Here is a 13,496-nt window from a genome sequence, read left to right on the forward strand (position 1 = left end):
CAATTCTCTTCAAGTTGGTTTCTCTTGCTCCTCTATTTTCATTCAGAATTTGTTCTCAAAAGTATTCATTAGCTGCATACTTTTTCTTGGCCCTATATTTCCCATCCCATATTGCTCTAGTTTAAAGCTCTCCTGATGACCGTAGCAAGGCATTTAACAAATATGTGTTTTCCTGTTTTTGTAAGATGCAAACAATCTCTAGCAAGGAGTCCATCATAAAAGTAATGATGGTCAAGAAACCCAAAACGTTGCTGACGGCACCATCGACGTAGCCAATTGTTCACCGGTAGAATCCTGTTCAATCTCCTTATTACATGTCCATCCACTGGGAGGATGAATAAGAAGATGGCCTGAGCTCTCAGTTCCTTCACTTTCCGGCCTAGGTCTTCAAAGTCTCTGCATATAGTTTCCAGGTTCTTTTTTGCTGTGTAATTAGTTCCTACGTGTAGAACAAAGCATGTGTAATCATCTGTAGCACTAAAGAGGTCTTGATACCCTATAAGACACATCTTTGATTTGGGCACCTGGAAGACAACACACGTCTTGTGAGGTGATGTCCGGTTGGCATATTGCGGCTTCTGTTTCTTTCAGTAGGGAATCCCTCACAACCATCACTCTCCTTTTTCTCTTCACCACAGCGCTTCTTTTTCTCTCTTCAAAAGGCTTCTGACTGCTTACTAGAGTGTTCTTTGTGGGCAAAGCACTTTTTTGATGAACATCTTCATAGTGGTCCTGTGTGAGAGCCTGGTAGCAGTTTTTCAGCGGTATGGGTGCTGACTGCCTCCTCCTATAAATTTATGGGATGTGTAGACCAGTTGCTTCAACCATATCTAGTGAAGCGTAAGACTAGGGCCTGGTATAAAAAGGTAGCAATCTACAGTACAGACCAAAAGTTTGGACACACCTTCTCATTTAAAGATTTTTCTGTATTTTCATGACTGTGAAAATTGTACATTCACACTGAAGGCATCAAAACTATGAATTAACACACGTGGAATTATATACTTATCAAAAAAGTGTGAAACAACTGAAAATATGTCTTATATTCTAGGTTCTTCAAAGTAGCCACCTTTTGCTTTGATGACTGCTTTGCACACTCTTGGCTTTCTCTTGATGGTTTTCACTTCACAGGTGTGCCCTGTCAGGTGTAATAAGTGGGATTTCTTGCCTTAAGGCCCCGTCACACTTAGCGACACTACAGCGATCCCGACAACGATACGACCTGTCAGGCAGTGAGCTGTCAAACAGGCAGGCTCACCAGCGATCAGGGGAGCAGCGACATCGTGGAAAGAATCTTTCCACAATGTCCTGCTCCTGGTTACCAGCCTGCTGAAGCAGGAGCAGGCTGGTAACCATGATAAACAGCGGGTTACTAGGGGCACACGCGCACCTAGTAACCCGCTGTTTATCATGGTTACTACTCTGCTACGGTACTACGGCGCTTGGCCCATTCTTCCCTCATATAGGGATTGATGGGGCTAAACAGACGTTTTACGACCAGTCTCTTTGAAAGATAAGCCTGTCATTCCAGCCAGGGGTGTACTTAGGAATCATTGGGCCCCACAGCAATAGTTCTAATTGGACCACCCCCCACAAAAAAAAAAATTGTGGGGGTCACATAAGAGCATATCTCACAACTTTGCAGCTCTTACATAGTAATTTTCCTCCTACTGAAGTCCAAGATTCCTCTTTCAGTGCACCCATAAAGTATGATGCCAACACAAGTGCCCCCCAAACGCAGTATGATACCTCCATGGTCGATTCCTCCACATTAGCCTCCACATGCACAATATAATGACCCTACTGCACCCCACCTCAACTCCCAAGCCAAAGTATGATGACACCAACACAGTATGATCCCTCACACAGCCCTCCATGCAGTATAATGGACCTACATACAGTATAATGGCCTCACTCCTCTCCACACTGTATAATGGCCCCCACTAGCCCTCCAAAGAATATAATGGCGCCCACACAGCCCTCGACACAGTATAATAGACCCCACATAAACCTTCACACTGTATAATTGTTTGCATATAATTGCATACAGTATAATAGCCCCCACATAGCCCTCCAAATATTATAATGGCCACACATAGGCTTCCATATAGTATAATGGCCACACATAGGCTTCCATAAAGTATAATCAGCCCTATATAGTCCTTCATATAGTATAATATGCCCCCCATAATCCTCCGTATATAGTTTAATGCACCCCCCACAATCCTCCATATATAGTATAATGCGCCCCCCATAGTCTTCCATTTAGTATAACGCACTCCCCATGGTCCTCCATGCAATATAATGCACTCCCCATGGTCTTCCATAGAATATAATGCAACCACCATGGCCCTACATACACTATTATGGCCACCATTTACTGATTAAAAAAAAAAAAATACAAATATCACAACTCCTCATTTCACCTGATTCTCCCGTCTCTTGAGCGTGTAGTGTGAAGTGCTGCTGCCATCTCAGTACAGCAGGCGCGCTGTAATGACGTCATCGCACCCGCTGCTCTGACACGTTTTATTCCCCCTCCTCTGCACAGACCCTCGTTTTATTCCCCCACCCATCAGCACAGCACCTCCCATCATTTTATTCCCCTCCATCAGCACAGTCCTTCATTTTATGCCCCCTTGCACAGTAATATAAGTTTTAAAAAGAAAAAATTATTCTCACCTAGTCCACCGTCTCTTTTTCTGTGAAGTACAGCAGTGGATGCTGGACGGTGCGATGAAGTCACTCAATCACGCCATCCAATGTCTCCTGCGTGTGCCTTGTCCAACAAGGTGCAGGCCGTAAGTGGCCTGTGTCTTGCTGGAGTTCCCAGAGGAGCAGGAGACAGATTACAGTTCCCCTGCCGGGCGATGAACACAGCAATTGTATTCTCGTCTGAAAGACGCGAATACAATTGAGTGCAGGGAAGGAGCCACGTCCGGGGCCCAGGCAGAGAGGGGGGTGAGCGGTGTCAGTGACTGACATCGCTCACCTCCTTGCCTGCGCCCCCGGCCGATACTGTGCTTAATGTCTGCGGCCGGAGGAAGGTGCCGGGCGACCGCAGACATTCAGCAATTTTTTTTTTTTAAAGTGCACCCCCTCGGATAGGCAGGAGGTGGCGCCTTAAGCAGGTGCCTAACCCTTGTTGTGGCTCTGCATACATTAATATTTAGAGAGAGAGATGCAGGAGAGCTTGTAAGTGCATGCCAAGCCCCATGCACTTACTGCTCATTAGCATAAAAAATTCAGCAAGGCATTTTCATAAAACGAAATGAAAAATCAATTTTCTACAACAAAAGTATGAATTTACCTTACATTTAAGCAACTTTGCTTAGATAACATTAGTGGGGTAGAAAAACCTACTCACATGCTCCCTGTTAGGCTATGTGCCCACGTTGCGGACCTGAAGCATATTTTTTACGCTTCTCCCTGGCGGGAAAATCGCATGCGGATATTACATGCGGTTTTCCCGCCAGGTAGAAGCGTTTGTGAGGCGTCTTTGCATGCATTTCCGCATGCGGGTTATCAAGCACTTCTCCAAGCATCACTTGGAAAAGTGCTTGACAACTTGTTCAGAATGGTAAAAAATAAAAAAATAAACGTTATACTCACCTTCTGATGCATTCTCTGCCCCGTCCGGAGGCTTGAGCGGCTCACGCTGTTGTGTGCAGGACCTGCGGTGACGTCATTGAGTCATGTGGTGGGTCACATGACTCAATGACGTGGCAGGTCCTTCAGACAACAGCGCGACGGAGGGAAAACATCAGAAGATAAGTATAAACTTTATTTTTTTCTTTTTTTTACAGGTTCTTTGGTACCCAGGTCTGGAGGAGAGTCTCCTCTCATCCAGACTTGGGTACCATCCGCACATTGATTCCGCTGCGCTTCCGCAAAATTAATGAACATGCTGCGGATTTTTGACCGCAGCATATACGCTGCGGAAAAATCCGCAGCATGGGCATTGACATTGCGGAATGCCATTGGGGACCATGGGGTGCGGATCTACATGCGTTTTTCAAGCGTTTACGCTGCGGAAATTCCGCAGCATATACGCTTGAAAAACGCTACGTGGGCACACAGCCTTATTGCCACGTTCCCTGTGGGGCCTATCATTCCCACCTGTCCTAAAAAATTGACACAGTAAGTGGTTAAAGGGAATCGGTCAGCAGGTTTTTGCTATGTAATCTGAGAGCATCATGATGTAGGAGCTGAGACAATGATTACAGTAATGTGTCACTTACCGGGCTGTGTGTTGTAGTTTCAATAAAATAAGTGTTTTATCATCAGGATATTATCACTACAGGACTAAGTGTCCCATGCTTTCTAGTCAACATGATCTGTATCTCTGCCCCCAACACAGATTGGCAGCTTTCCGCCTATGCAGAGTATACACAGAAATTTGCCAGAGTGGTGTGGATGGGGTTATACAGAGCTCAGCATTCGGAGAACTGGTAGATCTGCAGCAAAGAAAACTGTGATTTTATAAAAACTACAGCAAGCAGCCCAGTGATATATCTCTGGAATCGGGTATCTGTTTCTACATTATGCTCCTTTCAGATTACATAGTGAGATTCCGTTCAAAGGGAACATATCACGTGATTAGTGTTGCCCAAACTGTGGGCAGCATGAACAGTCTGGTTGCATGATTGTAGGCCGGTATATTTTTCTCTGGGGAATTAACCCCTTCACAACGTGGTACGTAATAGTACACACCACGTCGTAACCCCCGGTGCAGCGCGCTGCGCGAGCACACTAGATCGGGCACATGCCAGCTGATTTATACAAGCTGTCATGTGCCTGCAACAGCTGGGGATGGAATGCGATCCACTCGTGGCTGTTAACTAGTTAAATGCCATTGTCAATCTCTGACAGCGGCATTTAATAGTGCCGCTCCGGAAGCGCGTCCCTTACCCTGCCACATGATCGTGGGTCACAGATGGGTTGGCATGACAACCCGGGGTCTGCAGCAGACCCCTGTGGTTGTCATGTCTAGATTGCTATGAGCGCCGCCCAGTGGTCGGCGCTCATAGCAAGTGAGCAAATCTGGTACATACAGGCAACCTGCTCATAGCCTGTATGTAGCAGAGCCGATCAGGTAACTGCAGCTTCAAGTCTCCCATGGAGACTATTGAAGCAAACAAAAAGTAAAAAAATAAGTTTTTAAAAATGTTATGTTTGGTATCGTCGCGTTCAGAATCGCCCGATCTATCAATATAAAAAAAAAAATTAATCCGATTGATTAATGGCGTAACAAGGAAAAAATTCTAAACGCCAGAATTAAGTTTTTTTGGTCACCGCAACACTGCAATAAAATGCAATAATGGTCGATCAAAACATCATATCTACCCCAAAATGGTATCAATAAAAACGTCAGCTTGACGCACAAAATAACCCTCACCTGGTCCCAGGTCACAAAAAATGGAGATGCTACGGGTCTCGGAAAACGGCGCCATTTTTTTTTTTTTTTAGCAAACTTTGGATTTTTTTTTCACCACTTAAATAAAAAAGAACCTATACATGTTTGGTGTCTACAAACTCGTAATGACCTGGAGAATAATAATGGCAGGTCAGTTTTAGCATTCAGTGAACGTGGTAAAAAAAAAAAAAAAAAAACAACTGTGGAATTGCACTGGCAGTCTATAGTGGTTTAGGTGCAGCCAGGTTTCAGCCGCGGCTCACACACTATATACCATCACAGTGTTACATGGGAACGAGACGTTTGTTGTCAGGAGAGGGACAATAGATAAGCCGCATGCGCGAGTGAGGATGATAAGAGAGAGAGACTGGTAACATAATCAGATCAGCACAATGCCCCAGCTACATGGCTGCACACAGCTGTCCGCCAGCTCAACGCTCAGCACTGCACACAGCTGTCCGCCAGCTCAACGCTCAGCACTGCACTGCTCAGCACCGACCACTGCCTCTGACTGGAGACAAGCCTTCCCGCCAAAGAAGCTGTACTCAGTGGGCGTGGCTAAGGAACGTCCCTCGGTCACGTTATTACGTCCTCTCTGATTGGAGGGGCGAGTGTCGGGTAGAGAAGTGGGGACGTCGGTATTATCGGGGGGGAAGTTGCTGGAAGCGGCTGTGAGTGCGGGGGTTGGGTGAAACCGTGGACAGCTGACCCATGACGGGAGGCGGAAGAGGCTTCCACCTGCTGTGGTTGGCGGCACTAGATATAGGGTGAGTGCTTGGAGCAGCGTGCAGGCCGTCTGCATTGTGTACGGAGTAGGCATGTCTGCGGAGAACGTCTGTGTCTGACCCGCACACCGGTCACTAGATGGAACGCGTCCATGTGACTGCACTAATGTCTGCATCCAGTGCCAGACTTATGAGAAGGGCGAGCCCAACAGCCAATCACATCACTGCTTTCAGTGTAGAGCCTGTAAGCAGCAATGTGATTGGTTACTGCGGTGCTGAGGAGGAAGTTCTGCCTCTGAATGTGTTCACACAGTGCGTGTTCCATCCAGCCATAATTACTATGTGCAGAAATGTATGCTGTGAGGGAACTACACCTCCCAGCATGTCCTCGTCAGCCTATGTTTTTTTGGTTCTCTTTAAACAGAACCTGGCGCCCGCCGTGTTGTACACGCAGTGTTAGCAGTTATACAGTTGTCAGTGGCATTGCTGCCCATGTGGATGTAGACAGTGGAGGGACACATTATATTAGAGGGCCAGGAGCCACAAATCATGGCAGCACGGGCAATGTGGTGGGGTAGAATATAATGGCGATTGTAGCAGATGGAAGCGGGTGCCATTCATTCTGATAAATGCCTCTATCTAACGTCGTGCACTTCTAGTGTCCCTTGGTCTTAGCTTAGGGGGTTCTCAGCTGCGGTGTGCCACCATATAACCCGGGCCTTGGTGTCGCTATGTGTCCCTTTCCTATAGATGGCAATAGATCATTGTCTCCTCAATAAGGAGAGGGGAAATATACTGTTTTCAGACACTGCCATTATGAAATAAACCCAATACAGTGGATTTGGCCAGCATTTATGTGCCACATATTACCAGCACAGGACCACGCTAAACTGTTGAAAATGCTGAACTACATATGGGCACAAACCATAGATTGCATATCCCCTCTGTTAGGGATCCTGCCATGTCCCCAAACATTATCAGGTTCAGTCTGCAGGTTAATAGTGCTACATTGCTGTCCGGCCGGATAGTGCGCTTCACATTAAGCTTGCCCTGCATTTTCATTGACCGCTCTCTCCACTGATGTGTACAGCCGGCGCTGACTGAAGCCACTCCGGCTCCCTCTATGACTGAGTCCAGCAGCTCCTGGGAGGAATACAGTTCATTTTATCCCACTAGTCACCATTTCTGTACAGCGGCCATATAGCATTGGAACGCCATTAACCTGCAGATTAACCCCGTATCTTCAGATAATAGCGTTTGGGGACATGACAGGTTCCCTTTAATGTTAGTATTACATTGGTTATGCTGAAAGTAATGTTACAAAATGTAAATCACTCCAGGCAAGTATAGTGGAGTTCATTTTTTTTTCTAAGACTGTTTTCTATTTGTATTTTTTTCTATATGCATAGGCTGTGTTCACATTTCCATTCTGTCGCTTTGTTATAATAGACAAAACTGATTGTTATAGGTTCTGTCTACGCCATTTTGTGTCAGTTTCTAGAACGGACTATAAAGCGCATCATGTTGAACTTTCTTCCATTGTAAAAACCGACATTCAGTGGATTCCACACAGAAGTATGCAATTCGTCCTTTTTACACATAAATTTCCATTTTTGTCTGTGCCGAAGGCCTCATTTAGATGTCTGGTTTTCACATTCATGTTCTATCCATGATTCACATGAATAGAACATGTACCCATTAAAGGCTGTGAGGCTGTTCACGTCACTGTGTGTTTTTGTGGGCCATGCAAAAATCACAGAGACATGTCTATTTTTTACCAGTGTCTGTACAAGTCTATGGGTCAGTGAAAATCACGGACAGCACATGGATGGCATCAGTGCACAGTCCTGTGCTGTCTGCGATAAACATTGGAAAGGATAGGAGAAGCTTTGTAAGTGTATTTTTATTTTTCCATACAAGAAAATCGCTGATGAAACACTTGGTGGTTAAAACTGAAACACAACCATACACTAATGAAACTCGGATACAAGACACTCGTACTATTTTTATGTATACATGGATGTCTGAGTCCAAAAATGAAGGGTGTAACAGAAATGTGAACGTAGATTTAATATTGAGAGCTCATTCACTGGAGGGATTGTTTGTACTGGGTTTTGTGAAAGTATTTTTATATATTGTATTTATGAAAAGTATGTTAGACCAAGTTCACATAGTCATAAAGCGACAGAGTAATGCACTCCTGCGGTAATTATGTAAGTTCGCCAAATTCTACACACCCCAGAAATTATGAACAAGAAGCATAAGTGGCCGTGTAATGGATAGATTAGGCCCACTGTGGGTAGAAGGAATACATAAAAAGATGCTGATTTTAGCCATTTTTGCACCAATTTCATTATGCCTTTTGCAGCATTTGTATGTTAGTATGCTAGTTTTTCAGCTGTGATAATTTTTTATGTTTGCTTAAAGGGTTATTCCCATTTTCGTAAATGGGTATTGTTGGTTAATGCAAGTTTTTGTAAGTACAATAACAAGTATCTAAGGGTCACAATAAAGGAAACTAAAGCCTCAGTAATGAATGAAGCAGGTGGCAGAAATAATCCTTGAAATGGTGCTAGAGGTGTATGGGTGGTGGAAGCAGGGGTAGCTCCATGTATATAGACACTTGTGCAGTTTTTCACGCATCCTTCCTTCTGCAAGAACTAATGGATATAAAGAACAGCTTTCCTTTTTTACTTTTTGAACTAAATACTTTTATGCCCCCAAAAGACAAACATATATTCTAGGAGTGTCCCCTTTATCGCAATATAATTTTTTTTACTGTACATCTTTTCTGTTATCCAAACACCACTGCCATCTTTAAACGAACGCTGTAATTAATAAGACTAAGTGCAGTCAGACGGCCATATATCTCAGAGAGAGCGAAACACAGTGCACTGATCTTCTGTCAGTTCTCCCGACTCGAGCATGTCCGTTTCATGTATTTCTATACAGCTGTCGGGCTCGGGTTGGGAGAACAGTCTGCAAATCTACTTCACTGTACCAAACCCCTTTTAGAAGTGACAACAGAATTCCTAATGGGATTACCCTCCATATTCACAGAATTCCCACAGTTTTCCATGTTAATGGTCACAGCCAAACTATTCAGCTAACCCTCCCTTTCTGGAGCCACCACAGATTTTCTTCCTTGGGCTATGTGCACACGTTGAGTATGTGGTTAGTATTTTACATCAGTATTTGTTTCAATAGTTTTTATTGAGTTTTAAATTTAAAGGCTAAGGCCACAGCCCCACTATCCATATTTGGTCAGTATTTTTTCTCAGGAGTGGGTGATAAATGCAGAATTGGTGACTTGTTTCTTATTTCAATATACATAGACAATCATATAAGCGAGGAAAGATGGGAGGGGGAGGAAAGCGATAATATTTTAATAAGAAGGGAAGGAATGGGGGGAAAAAAAGGGAAAGTAAAAATTCCTATAAAGATAGAGATGAAGTACAAGTGTACTCACAAGTGTTAAAGGGGTTGTCCACTACTTTTACATTGATGCCCTATCTTGCGGATACCCCCGCCGATCAGCTGTTACCTGTGGCGGTGGTGGCCGCCGGCCGTAAGTGCTCACCTGCGGGGCTCCGCCGTCAAGTGGCAGTGGCCACCGCGGTGTACTGCAGATCCGCCTCCCACGGGAGGCAGTTCACCGTGGCGGCCACTACCACTTGACGGCGGAGCCCCTCAGGTGAGCACTTCCGGCCGGCACCGATAATAGCTGATCGGCGGGGGTGCCGCTTGCGGGACCCCGGCTGATCATACATTAATGCCCTATCCGTATGGCATGTCATCTGAAAATATTACCTGGATCCCACGAAAGTCGTTGGCAGACAAAAAAAAAAAAAAAAAATTGTTGTAATCCATTGTAGCTGTGAATGCCATATCCTTATCATTCCACTTGTTAATAGATGTTTGTAATCCCAGGTAGTCTTTTATTAGTTTTCCATATAGGAAGTAATATATAATCCTATTGTTAGACCAATAAAGACAGTTACCTCAGTATTTGTAAACCAAAACCAGGAGTGGGACCCTCGGAGGAAAATTATAATAGAAACACGTCACCAATTCTGCATTCTTCACCCACTCCTGGTTTTGGGTTACAAATACTGATGTAAAAAACTGATCAAATACTGAATGTGTGAACATGGCCTTATGACAAGTAATTACAGCTTTCCCGTTTACACCCCTTTCTCCACCGGAAGGCATAGCGGGATAACCCAAGCCATCCCACCAACTTGTGTGCCTCAGCAGAACTCTTTCCACCATCTCAGTAGTCTCATCAGAGTAGGACTCTCCACCCCCTCGTAATGACTGCACTAACTGTCTTCTCCCCAGTAGTGACAACAATGCCACCCCACTCTTGTATGTGGATCTCTGCTAACAGATACTGATGCAGGAGGAGCTCGCAGAATTGCCATTGTGCTTTCTGCATACCGAATAAACAATATAGTGTATTTTCTGTGGCAGTTGTTGGTTATAATTGATTATTAATAACTTGTTAATTTTTCTCCTCTGCAGATGGATGGATTTACTAAGATGCCGTTCAAACAAGGACACAGTGATGAGGACATGATGTATTTTCGAGATCTCTATGGTAAGTGGTACATAAGTTAGCTGGTCTAATTCTGAATTCTTAAGAAAACTCATCACAAATGCAGTCCGCTGAAAGGGATTATTACGCAAAAAGGAATTATCACCTATCCATATGAAGACAGTTGATAAGACCCACTAAAGCTCACTAGAAAGGGGTCCTGAGCCTCTGTTTCTGTGAATTTAGCATAGAGCTGTGATGATGAAGCATGTGCACTGCCACTCCAAAGTGATCAAATGGTATCCCTGTACCCTGACCACAAGTTCATTCAAACGTTGGCTCCTGACTATTTCAAATGGAAAAGTATATCAGATCTTAGCTAAAGGCAGTCAGTGCCACCAGAGGCATAGCTAGGGGTTTAGCACAGGGATAGCGAAACACATCTGAGTGGTCTTCTAGGCTAAGTAACCATGTTTACAACTACAATGGCACACTTTAATCATAATGGGTAGAGGGGAACCTTAGCACATGCATAGCACCATGATGTTACTGAAAAACAAATCCCTATACAAAAACCAAGAACGATACTACGGCCATACAGTTACCTTATAATGGTACATACCAGTTTTGCAGCACATATAAGAGTGTTACAGTGAAGGGAATAATTATTTGATCCCTTGCTGTTTTTGTAAGTTTGCCCACTGTCAAAGACATGAACAGTCTATAATTTTAAGGGTAGGTTAATTTTAACATTGAGAAATAGAATATCCCAAAAAAAATCAAGAAAATCACATTGTATAAATTGGATAAATTTATTTGCATTTTGCAGTGAGAAATAAGTATTTGATCCCCTACAAACCATTATGAGTTCTGGCACCTAACAGACCAGTTAGACGCTCCTAATCAACTCATTACCTGCATCTAAGACAGCTGTCTTGCATAGTAGCCTATATAAAAGACTCCTGTCCACAGACTCAATTAATCAAGTCAGACTCTAACCTCTACAACATGGGCAAGACCAAAGAGCTTTCTAACGATGTCAGGGTCAAGATCATAGACCTGCACAAAGCTGGAATGGCCTACAAAACCATAAGTAAGACACTGGGTGAGAAGGAGACAACTGTGGTGCAATAGTAAGAAAATGGAAGAAATACAAAATGACTGTCAATCGACTTCGATCTGGGGCACCATGCAAAATCTCATCTAGTGGGGTATCCTTGATCATGAGGAAGGTGAGAGATCAGCCTGCAAGAAAACAATTGGTAACACATTACTCCTTAAAGGTTTAAAATCCTGCAGTGCCCGCAAGGTCCCCCTGCAGGCCCGTCTGAAGTTTGCCAATGAACACCTGGATGATTCTGTGAGTTATTGGGAGAAGGTGCTATGGTCAGATGAGACAAAAATTGAGCTCTTTGGCATTAACTCAACTCACCATGTTTGGAGGAAGAAGAAGGATAAGTACAACCCTAAGAACATCGTCCCAATCGTGAAGCATGGTGGGGGAAACATTATACTTTGGGGGTGCTTCTCTGCAAAGGGGACATGACGATTGCACTGTTCTGAAGGGAAAATGGATGGGGTCATGTATCGCACAATTTTGGCCGACAACCTCCTTCCCACAGTAAGAGCATTGAAGATGGGTCGTGGATGGATCTTCCAGCAAGAGAATGACCCAAAACATACAGCCAAGGCAACAAAGGAGTGGCTCAAAAAAGAAGCGCAGTAAGATTATGGAGTGGCCTAGTAAGTCTCCAGACCTTAATCCCATAGAAAACTTATGGATGGAGTTGAAGCTCTGAGTTGCCAAGCGACAGCCTCAAAATTTTAATGATTTAAAGATGATCTGTAAAGAGGAGTGGACCAAAATTCCTCCTGACATGTGCACAACCCTGATCATCAACCACAAACAACGTCTGACTGCTGTGTTTGCCAACAAGGGTTTTACCACCAAGTATTAAGTGTTGTTTGCCAGAGGAATCATATGCTTATTTCTCACAGCAAAATGTCAGTGGGCAAACTTACAAAAACAGCAAGGGATCAAATAATTATTTCCTTCACTGTATATTAGATGACGTTCTTCCTAATGGAGTTGTTGGTTTTTTCCCGTCCCTTCCATCTGGCCCAGTGCGACATATGTTCTCCCACAACAACTCACCTGCAGAGCTTACAACTCAGCCACATTTGACTTAACCCCTTTACGACCTATAACGGTACATCATAGGTGACTCCCTCTTTTTAGCTGACATGTGCCCCTAACAGCCGCTATTAACATGTCAACCTCTGACAGTGGCATTTAACAAGATCGCGCTGGAAGCACGTTCTAGCTCCGTCCATTGGCACACCCGTCACATGATCGTGGGCCGCCGATGGGTTGGCGTGTTTTGCAGGTGTTTTTTGTTAATTATTTTAATTTACTGAGATAATGACTTTTGTATTTTCATTGGCTTTAAGCCATACTCATCAACATTAACAGAAATAAACACTTGAAATAGATCATTCTGTAATGACTCTATATGAGTTTCACTTTTTGTTTTGAAGTAGAACTTTAATAAATTAACTTTTTGATGATATTCTAATTTAGTGAGATGCACCTGTACATGTTTAAAGGTATTGGCAGAATGGCACTGTCATACTGATTTACTACATACCTTTAGTGTAAAAATCTGCAGCCTGGTTTTCGTTAAATCATCATAATAAATTTTGGTTTCCTCATCGCTTCGGGTCAGGACTATAGGTAGGAAGTTCGGCTCAGAGGACTCGGCCACGGCCCCTCCGCTGCCTCTGTTGTATTCATCGTCTTTGTCATTTAAAGTTTGGG

The 13,496-nt window shown here is 43.9% G+C and overlaps 1 protein-coding gene across 2 annotated transcripts in view; it reads left to right on the forward strand.

The window, feature by feature from the left end:
• Nucleotides 1–5,963: 5,963 nt before the first annotated feature.
• The window catches only part of CASP8AP2 (caspase 8 associated protein 2), a 35,788-nt gene continuing 28,255 nt past the window's right edge, over nt 5,964–13,496 (forward strand). The window contains exons 1-2 of one of the 2 annotated variants that reach the window (XM_073675708.1): nt 5,964–6,183; nt 10,666–10,741. In XM_073675708.1, coding sequence (XP_073531809.1) covers nt 10,666–10,741 — 76 coding nt within the window. In that variant the 5' untranslated portion in view covers nt 5,964–6,183. The remainder of the gene's footprint in view (nt 6,184–10,665; nt 10,742–13,496) is intronic. The other variant, XM_073675709.1, reaches the window with a different exon arrangement.

The sequence above is a fragment of the Phyllobates terribilis genome, unplaced genomic scaffold (genome assembly GCF_046119375.1).
Source record: "Phyllobates terribilis strain yellow unplaced genomic scaffold, ASM4611937v1 Scaffold_3__8_contigs__length_932513732, whole genome shotgun sequence".
NCBI lineage: Eukaryota > Metazoa > Chordata > Amphibia > Anura > Dendrobatidae > Phyllobates > Phyllobates terribilis.